Here is an 11100-nt window from a genome sequence, read left to right on the forward strand (position 1 = left end):
GGTGGCCCGCATTCTCTTTGCAGGTGGAACTTTTCTTCTTAACCAGCTTCATGGCTAGTGGAAAGAACCAGCTAGAATGAGTGGAGGATGCTTTTCCAAAACAAGAAAGCATGTATTCCTTCCTAAACTTCTCAGTCTTCCTGACGTTTCTCACCTAAATCTGGTTGTTGAGTGCATTTAGGCATTTGTAGACAGGCTTTCTACAAATACCTAGTGGTGGCAAGGGAATTCCTATGAGCTCCAGGATGCAGATGATCCCACCACAAATTTGTGATGTTGCAGAGAGGCTGTGTGCTCAGCCGCAGGTTGACCGTGTGACCATTGCCTGTCACCCTTTTTTTCCTGGCTGCGCTCTAGTAGCAAGGACAGCTTTTACTTCTCCTCATTACTGTGCTTCTCGTGCCAGGGGGCACTTCTGTCATACTTGGTGCCCTGTATGCATTTGCTAAAGGAATGAATGGCTGAAAAGGAAATCTCTCTACACCCAGTGAGTAAGCAGAGACAAGAATGATCCTTAGCTATGGCACAAGTGACAGTGACCCTGGGAGTGGTGGAGGAGGCCTTGGTCCTCTGGTACCAGATGTTCATTGTTCAAAACCAGCACTCTGGACCTGATTTGTTGGGCTCTGTGGTGGCACACGCCTTTAATCCCAGCATTTGGGAGGCAGAGGTAGAAGGATATCCATGAGTTTGAGGCCAACCTGAGAACACATAGTGAGTTCCAGGTCAGCTTGGGCTACAGTGAAATCCTACCTGGAAAAAAAAAAAAACATCATAGTATACATCATAAATATACACATTCATATTTTTCAATTAATAATAAACTGAAGGGCCTGAGGAGATGACTGAATGGTTAAAGGCAGTTGTTTGCAAAACCTGCTAATCCAGGTGTAATTCCCCAGTACCCAAGTAAAGACAGATGCACAAAGTAGCAATGTTCTAGAGTTCATTTACAGTGGCAAGAGAACCTGGCATGCCCATTCATATTCTCTCCCTCCTTCTTTCTCTCCCTCTGATGAATAAATACGCTTTTTAAAGGTATACTTGAAAAATTTAAAGGAATAAAAATTAACAAATTTAAGCCAGGCGTGGTGGCTCTCGCCTTTAATCCCAGCACTTGGGAGGCAGAGGAAGGAGAATTGCCGTGAGTTCAAGGCCACCCTCAGACTCCATAGTGAATTCCAGGTCAGCCTGGGTTAGAGTGAGACCCTACCTCAAAAAAACAAAAATAATAATAATAATAACAATAACAATAACAAATTTAAACAGATTTAACTTTTTAAAACTTTATTATTTATATTTACTGCACAAAGTGTTGAATTTCATAGTAAATTTTCATTCAAATATATCACACACTTCAAAAGTGTTCATTTTCCATTACCCTCTCCTGCCCCTGTGTTCCTTTCTGCTAATCCTTTACTTCTTCTCAAATTATGATCTTTGTATTTTCATGTCATAAATAAAATTTGGGGCTGGAGATATGGCTTCACAGGTCAAAGGACTTCTAGTGCCAACATGAGGGCTGAGGGGGCATGATTATCCCTGCGTTCGTTGTCCTGACACTCACATAAGCAGCTGAGCATGGCTACCCAAGTGTATAACCCAATCTTGTGGGGAACAGAGATCCAAGAATCAGTGCAGTTCATAAAATGGCCAACTTTAGAATCAGTGAGCAACTCCATCTCAAGGAAGCACATAGATGGGCAATAGAGAAGGGGATATTCAGTGTTATCCTCTGGCCTTTGCTTACTTATACATGGAAATACATGTACCTGAATATACCCATGTACCCACACCATTCCACAAATACTACACACATGTGCAAAAAATACATAGATAAAGTGAAAGTTACTTTCCATCACAGAACTTAAAATAGAACGACTCATATAAACTATTAAATCCATGCAGGGTCCCTGAGCCTTAAAGAGTATAACAGAATCTACTTAAAGATTAATGTATATGACTGCTTCAGAATTATAAGTTAAATTACTGAAAGAGAATGACAATGAACTTGTCAACATCTACAGTGCAATGTTCCTTATCTCTAAGAGAACATCATGGTTTGCGGGAGAAATATAGCCCACTTGCTGCTGAAGTTGAGTTTTTACTCCAAAGTCTCCTCATGGCTCTCTTCATTTCTGCATTCCTCAGTGTGTAGATTAAGGGATTCAACATATGGGTTATGAAAGTTAAAACCACTGTCACGGCCTTGTCGATGGGAAATGTACAGTTAGGCCTCGCATACAGGAAGATCCAAGGTACAAAGAATAAAACAACCACCGTGACGTGTGATGCGCAGGTGTAGAGGGCTTTGTGTTTCCCTTCCAAACCATGTGCCTTCAGGGAGTGCAATATGACTCCATAGGAAACCAGGAGAATTAAGAAGGTGACACTGCAAATTGCCCCTCCATTAGCTATCATCCAAAGCCCAATGAGGTAGGTATTGGTGCAAGCAAGTTGCAGTAGAGGATACATATCACACAAAAAGTTGTCAATAACATTGGGACCACAAAAAGGGAGCTGAGAAATGATGATAAATTGAACTAATGAGTGAAGAAAACCTCCAGTCCAGGCCCCCAGCAGCATGAGAACACACACCCGCCGATTCATTATGGTCAAATAATGAAGAGGCTTACAGATGGCCACATATCGGTCATAGGCCATCACCACCAGAAGAATAACTTCAGCACCAGCAAATAAATGATCTAAAAATACTTGAGTCATACAAGCTTGGAAGGAAATAGTCTTTTTCTCATGGAGCAAGTCTATGATCATTTTGGGAGCAATGGTAGTGGAATAGACAGTATCTATAAATGACAGATAAGCCAGGAAGAAGTACATAGGTGAGCCCAGGGACTGACTAGCCACAATCGTTACCATGATGAGCAGGTTGCCCATGATTGTCACAAGGTAGATGAGTAAGAATGTCACAAATAGAACTTTTTGCCCCTCTGGGTTCTGGGTGAGGCTCAGGAGAATGAACTCAGTCACATTGTTCCTGTTTTCCATGGCTTCTTCTCAAGCTATAGAGCTCAGTATGATGTCGGAGCCTGCAAACAGGAGCCAGTAATAAAGTTGAAATGATCCTAACACCCATGTTCACAGTATGGCAACTTTATCAGCAATTCTTCTCCCACACTGCCTTAAACAGAGAGCTTACTAGAAAATAAGTGTTTGGAATCTCTTCCCACTATGGCCCTTCCATACCTCACTAGTTTCTTGCTCTATTCAAATCAAGCATTTAAGGGAACTAGGAATTATAGGAAGAAAGAAGATCTGAGCTAAATGCAGTGAAAATACAAAGGAGACACGATCATAAAATGGATGAAATTAGCTTTTGAACAGGTAAATAGTCTGATTTCTAAATGAACCAAGTATAGGAGATATTTCAGTTTCTTGAGCTTCCAATCAGAGTTGGCCAAGAAGGGACCATAGCATCAAGTACCAGCACTTTCTTCTAAGAATCTTTACTTTGGGAAAAATAAATCAGATACTACACATCAATGTATAACAGCAGAAAGACCACATATCTAAAGAAGGATTTCTATCTTAGGGGCTTAAAATGCTTCATATCTACATAATAAGTGTATTTTCTCAGAAGTGTGAATCTATATTTGCATTTATAACAACTTAAACAGCTTTCATAGGAGAAATGTGAGCCATTAGAGAGCATTTCTAGCAGTGTATTTCCTGTTGATTTGTTGAGAACATACAATATCTAGATTTTTACAGCATTGTAAGTGTTCAGTGAATATATATTACTCTTAATATAGTCTAAGAAATCAGGATGTGGTGGTACATGCTTTTAATCCCAGCACTCTGGAAACAGAGGTGAGGATTACAGTTAGTTCAAGAGCCCCCCTGAGACTACATAGTAAATTCCAGATCAACCTGAGCTAGAGTGAGACACTATCTTGAAAAAAACTTAGTCTAATAATATCATTATTTCTCTAAGGTGTCAAAATTATTTGCAAATGTGGCACTAATTGAATATTTTATCACTATGCTTAATGAAAAAAGTCTTACAAATAATTGTGAGACTCCAAATTTCTTCAATTCTTCAATGAATAAATTAAGAATTCTTTAAGAATGTAAATCTGGTTAATATCCCACAGTAGGAATTAAAATAAGACAAATTAACAGTTCTACCATATACTTCACTATATAAACTAAGGCAGAGAACAAACCATGTAGGCTAGAAAAGGAATAAACTACTGGGAAACACTTTAAATTAGCAATGTATCAGAAATTGGCAGAGATTGTATTTGAAACAATTTACTTCTTTGTTTTTTCTTGTAATTTTACATGGGTGTGCTACCATGCCTTCAAAATTTACTAATCCTACAGTAATAGCCTTCAAGGAGAGTGAACTATATAAAATTATAGGCAAAGAATCCAAAAGAATAATCATAACTATTTTCAAAGCAATTAAAGTAAACAAAAGTAAATGTCTTAATAAATGTAACAGGACACAACACCTGAATGAAATCATTGAAGGGTATGAAACAATTTAAATAAAAGTTATAGAAATATTTTTAAACCCCAAATACTGGAAATAAAATGTCAATAAATCAAATCAAATATAAAGTCTTCTTGAAAACCTGACCAGTATAATGGATCAAAGGGAGAACATCATATCAGGGCTTTAAGATAAGGCACTAAAATTGGAACATTCAGATAGTGACAAAGATAAATAAATAAGAAAGTATAAACAACATTTATCATATGCTATGAAGATACCAAATTCATGAATCATAGGCATAGGAGAAGAATACACACTAAGCATTTTCAATGAAATAGTATTAAGAAAAATTAAATCTTCACAAATCTAGTCCAAAAGAAGCTCATGCCAGTAAGGAAGAACTTAGCACACCAGACAAACCAGAAAAAAATCTCCCTATGTTATATTATGCTTATCACACTATCTACATAGAAAAAAGTTAGTTAATTGAAAATTATGAGAGAAATACCAAATTCCAAGACAGGACCAATATCATAACACAGATTTGGCAACAGATGCTATAAAAACTGGGTAGTATGGAATGATGTATTTCAAACTTTGAAAGATAGTTAACCAGGCAAACCCAGGAAAACTTTGTCAGAATTGACAGAGAAAAAAGTTCCATTAAAATAAAAATATGTTAAGAGGGGAGCTAGAGAGATGGCTTAGTGATTAAGGTACTTACCTGAAAAGCTAAAGGACTCAGGTTCAACTTTTCAGGACCCATGTAAGTCAGGCGCACAAGGTGGTTCAAGCTTCTAGAGTTTGTTTGCAGCAGCTGAAGGCCCTGGTGCACCCATTCTTTCTCTCTCTTTCTCATTCTTTATCTCTCTCAATAAATAAATAAATAAATTTAAAAATATGATAAAGGAATGCATAATCACTTATCCAATTCTATTATCTAGAAGATACTTGAAGGAATCATTTACATGGAAGAGAAAGGTAAAGACAGCCACATTGCTGCAGGAATAAATAAACCACACTAGAACTTTAAATAAGTAGACAAGCAATTGGAAAACATAAAACACTACAAAATCACCAAAATGACAAGAATTAATATTCATCTTTCAATAATAACTCTGAATATTAATGGTCTCAATTACCCAATCAGAAAGCACAGACTAACAGGTTGGATTAAAGAAAAACAGGATATATGTTATTTGTTGCATCTAAGAAATGCATGCCACCATTACAAAATCTTATGGTAAAATGATAAGAAAAGGTATTGCAAGAGAATGTGACTGTGAGACAAGCAGATATTGCTTCAAAGGGTAACCTGGGTTGTCATTTTTATTAGATTTAGAATTACCTGGGAAACAAATCTCTGTTGGTATCCATGAGGGAGTTTGAATATTATATTAATTAAGGTGGCAAGACTGGCCCTACCTGTAGGTGAAACTATTATGTGACATGGGATCCCAGACTGAAAAAAAAAAAAACTGGAAACAATGTGGGTATCAGCATCCATTGCTGACTTCTTTCTTACTGGATTTCATGTGACCACCTGCCTCTTGCTTCTGCTGCTTCCCTTTGATGATGGGCTGTATTCCCTGGAGTTGTACAGTAACATAATGACTCTCCTTACACTGCTTCTTTTAATATCATAGCAATAAGCAAAGGAGGTAATGCAGATGCTGTCCTAATATCTAATAAAATAGACTTTACAATAAAAAAGTCAGAAGACCAATAAGCTAAACACTTTATATTGATTAGGGTAAAATCCATCAGGAGAACATTACAATTCTAAATACATATTTACTAAATGCTGGTGAATCCAACTTCACCAAACAAATACTACTAAATACAGTCATAGATTACACAATAACACTAGATGACTTCAATACAGCATTGTCCCCAATAGACTAGATACCCAAACCGAAATAAATACCTGAGTTGAATGACATCATAGAGTAAATAATCTGAACAGACACCAATAAAGGAGTCTATTTAAGCACTCCAGAATGCACATTTTTTTCAGCAGCCCATAGAGCTTTCTCTTAAAAAGATAATATTAGACACAAAACAAGTCTTAGCAAAGACAAGATCATTTAAATAACTTATTGTATTCTGTCTGATCACCTAGGAGTAAAACTAGATATTAATAGCAAGAGAAACAATAGAACACATGAAAATTGCATGAAGAATAAACAAGGTACTATTTAATAATGAATGGATCATCAATATAGAACTCAAGATAAAAATTTAAAATTTCTACAATTAAATAAAAATGAAAGCATGACATACCAACCTATGGGCTACAATGAAAACAGTCATAAGAGGGAAGTTTATGGGTAGAAGTGCCTACATTGAAAAATCAAAGAGATAATAAGTAACACAATGATACAACCAAGAGCCTTGGAAAAACAAGGAAATGCCAAGTACAAACTGCATTAATGGGAAGAAATAATATCAGGCAGAAATAAATGAAATAATATTGAAAAACTGAGTTAATGAAATAAAGAAATGTTTCTTTCAAAAGATAAACCACCATACCCTTAGACAAAACAATCAAAATATTAAGCATGAAGACCAAAATAAATACAATTAGAGATGAAAAAGGAGGCACTACAGCAAATGTCAATGAAATTCACAAAATCATTAGAATAAATGTTTGAAAAAACTATATCCCATTCAACTGCTAAAGCAAATGGGTATGTTTCTGTTGACTAGCTGCCATAGTGCTTGAAAATACTGTACAGCTTGCTAGGAGAGAAAAGTTATAAATACTCTTAAAACACTGGCTCCTTGTAAGCTGCACACAGCTGGCCAACCAAATCAAATGTATCAACTGCGTCAATCATGACCTGTGTGTTATGAGGGAAACTAACTACTCTTAGATCAGATCTGAGCCCTTCCTTACAGAGGGAAATTCATTCTAGATACTATAAATCTAGGATAGGGAAGTCATAAGCTCTGAGGTGTGGTAATAATTTTGTTGTTTGGCTAAATGGATATATTATACCCACTAAATTTTCCTCTAAAGATTTATTATCATGCCCATATATTAATGTTCCACTCACTTTTTCCATGTAGGTATACATTTTTATTATATATATTTTTTATTGACAACTTCTATACTTATAGACAACAAACCATGATATTTCCCTTCTCTCCCCTCCCCCACTTTCTCCTTCATAGTTCTGCTCACTATCATATATCCTCCCTCTGTCCATTAGTCTCTCTTTTAATTTAATGTCATCATCTTTATCTCCTATTATGAGGGTCTTATGTGGGTATTGCTAGGCAATGTGAGATCGTGGATATTGAGGCCAAATTCTGTCTGGACAGTTGTACCTTGAGAGTGGTACTCTTCCTTTAGCTTTTACATTCTTTTTTTTTTTTTTAACTTTAATTTATTAGTTTTCTTTTCAGTAAATACAGGCAGTTTGGTACCATTGTTTAGGCTCATCTGTGATCTACCCCCTCCCATTAGACCCTCCTTATTATTGAAAATGGGTCGTGCGTTGTGGAGTTAGCCCCCAGTTATTAGTATGATAAATGTCTCTGAAAATCATGACCCAACATGTAACTCTGACATTCTTTCCGCCCCCTCTTCCGCAAGATTTCCCTGAGCCATGTTGGGTTCATTTTTGGTCTGCTTCAGTGCTGAGGTGTTGGGGGCCTCTGAGGCTCTGGCTCTCTGATTTGGTAGGAGTTGATTTTTCTCTGCATTGATCTCCTTCCCCTTTGTGCTGGTATCCAGTTCACAGGAAAACATCACCCTTGCTTATTTCGCCAGTTGTCCTTAGTTTCAGTTGGGCCCCTTCTGAGGTATGTTGGGGCAGCTCTCTTCTTAGGATCTGCATCTATCTGGAAAAGAGAAGCAGATTCTCCAACGGAGAGTGAGTTAGCACCCAGAAAATTGAGATAACACTTACTTTTTTGATAGACAGTTTGATAGGTGTAGGCCCTCTTATACCCCGTGATTGATGGTAGCTTGATATTGTAGAGTGGGCTTGTGTTTGGGTATGGTTCTGACTTGTTTCCCAGCTCCAGCTAAGGGTCTAGTACCACTGAGTGGATCAGTTAGCCAAATCAAGAGCAATTGATTCCTCACCATGGCTGTGTACCACTATTGCACTTGTATGGGTATCACATCCGTTTAATTGTTGCTACTTAGGTTAAACAATGTGTTGCTTGGACAGATCTTGGTCACTTCCCCCAGTCGCCTATGTAGCGCCTTCTGGCACTAGACATGCTGACTGTCTGGGACTGACTCTCTCCTGGCTTCCAGCCATGTCATTCCATTTTACGTGTCAGCTGCGTATGGAGTCTTCAGCAATAGGGTCTTACCACTGGCCTTTGGTGGGTCATCAATTACTCTGACAGAAGTCTGTCATTGTTTTGGGAAACCTTGTAGGTTTCTTTGATCAAAAGCTCATTGTGGAATGTAGGCCCAAGCTGGAAGTGGGGGTTACAGGTCAGTGTCCACTAAGAAATTGAGGAAAAAGATAAATAATATACAAGAGTTAGAGAGAACAGAGATAGAGGGGAGAGGGGGAGAGGGAGGGAGGGAAGATGTAGGAGATTTAGGTCAGTCTTGATCCTACCCTCTCCAGTGTCTTGTGGTTCAGGTGTTTCCTGTAAGGGACTAGTGAAGGTTCAGTCATTTGGTCTGTCTTTTAGGAAGTAGAATTTTATGGTACCATTGCCGTTTGGGTCCGGATTACTGTTTTCCACCCTTTGATTCCCTCCCCGCCCTCCCATCCATCTTATTGTCTAGTCCATGAGGTGCTTGCTGAGTATGTAAGGTATCTTGGGCAAATTCAGGTTAGGTGTTGCAGATGAGTGAGACTATGTGTCGATTTTTTTTCTGTGATTGGGTAAGTTCGCTGAGAATGATCTGTTCCAGGTTCAACCATTTTTCCTCAAATTTCTTTATGTCGTTTTTTCTTACTGCTGTATAGAATTCCATTGTGTAGATATACCACATCTTTGTTATCCATTCTTCTAATGATGGACATCTGGGTTGATTCCAGCTTTTAGCTATTACGAATTGAGCTGCTACAAACATGGTTGAGCAAATCTCTCTGGCTTTTGGTTTGAAGGTTTTAGGGTACATGCCCAGTAATGGTATAACTGGGTCTGTTGGTATTTCTATAGTCAGCTTTTTCAGGAGTCTCCATATTGCTTTCCAAAGTGGCTGTACCATCCTGCATTCCCACCAACAGTGAATGAGTGTCCCTGCTTCTCCACATCCTCGCCAGCATTTATTTTCATTTGACCTTTTGATGTTGGCTATCCTTATTGGGGTAAGGTGGAATCTCATAGTTGTTTTAATTTGCATTTCTCCGATGATTAGGGATGATGAACATTTTCTTAGGTGTGTGTTTGCCATTTGTATCTCTTCCTCTGTGAATTGCCTGTTTAACTCTGTGCCCCATTTTGTGAGTGGGGTATTTGTCTTCTTATTGTTTAGACTTTTGAGTTCCTTGTAAATTCTAGAGATAAGGCTTCTATCAGTTGGATAACCTGCAAATATTTTCTCCCACTCTGTGGGTATTCTATTGGCTTTGTTTATTATATGCTTATCTGTAAAGAAACTCTTCAGCTTCATATGATCCCAATGGTTGAGTGACTGTTTAAGAACTTGAGCCACTGGGGTTTTATTCAGGAAGTCTTTTCCCATTCCTATATCATGGAAAGTACTTCCTAAATTTTCTTCCAGTAGTTTTCGAGTTTCTGGTCTTATGTTGAGGTCTTTGATCCATTGGATTTGAGTGTTGTGCATGGTGAAATGTGTGGATCAAGTTTTAGTTTCCTGCATGTGGTTATCCAGTTTGTCCAGCACCATTTGTTGAAGATGCTATCTTTTTTCCAGTCTATATTGTTTGGGCCTTTGTCGAATATCAAGTAGCTATAGTTGCTTGGCCCAAAATCCGGGTCCTCAAGTCTATTCCATTGGTCTATACTCCTGTTTTTATGCCAGTACCATGCTGTTTTTATTACTATGGCTTTGTAGTATAACTTTATATCGGGTATGGTGATGCCACCAGAGGCATTTCTTTTGCTGAGGATATGTTTGGATATGCGAGGCCTTCTGCCTTTCCATATGAAATTTGAGATCATTTTTTCTATGTCTGTGAAGAACATTGTAGGGATTTTAATTGGAATTGCGTTAAATCTATATATTGCCTTTGGTAGGATTGTCATCTTCACAATGTTAATTCTGCCTATCCAGGAGCATGGGAGGTCTTTCCATCGTTTCAAGTCCTCCTCAATTTCTTTTTTGAGAGTTTTTATATTTTCGTTGTATAGATCTTTTACTTCCTTGGTTAACGTTATTCCAAGGTATTTTATTTTATTTTTTGCTATTGAAAATGGGACTATGTCCTTTATTTCTTTTTCTGTGTCTTTGTCATTTGCATACAGAAATGCTTCCGATTTTTGTGCGTTGATTTTGTATCCTGCTACTTTGCTATAGGAGTTAATCACCTTCAGGAGTTTTGGGATGGAGTCTATCGGGTCTCTTACATATACAATCATGTCATCAGCGAATAGAGCTAACTTAACTTCTTCCCTTCCAAATTTTATCCCTTTTATTTCCTTCTCCTGTCTTATTGCTTGAGCTAGAACTTCCAGAATTATATTGAAAAGCA

At 37.7% G+C, this 11100-nt stretch overlaps 1 protein-coding gene across 1 annotated transcript; it reads right to left on the reverse strand.

The window, feature by feature from the left end:
- Positions 1 to 2055: 2055 nt before the first annotated feature.
- Positions 2056 to 3009, reverse strand: LOC123457699 (olfactory receptor 4A15-like). The gene has a single exon (XM_045141944.1). It carries the CDS (start codon positions 3007 to 3009, stop codon positions 2056 to 2058), a length of 954 nt encoding a protein of 317 aa, XP_044997879.1.
- Positions 3010 to 11100: the final 8091 nt, after the last annotated feature.

This window comes from Jaculus jaculus, chromosome 1 (assembly GCF_020740685.1).
Source record: "Jaculus jaculus isolate mJacJac1 chromosome 1, mJacJac1.mat.Y.cur, whole genome shotgun sequence".
Classification (NCBI taxonomy): domain Eukaryota; kingdom Metazoa; phylum Chordata; class Mammalia; order Rodentia; family Dipodidae; genus Jaculus; species Jaculus jaculus.

Coding starts and splice junctions, on each gene's coding strand:
- LOC123457699 (XM_045141944.1), bottom strand. CDS start 3,009: ATGGAAAACAGGAACAATGTGACTGAGTTCATTCTCCTGAGCCTCACC.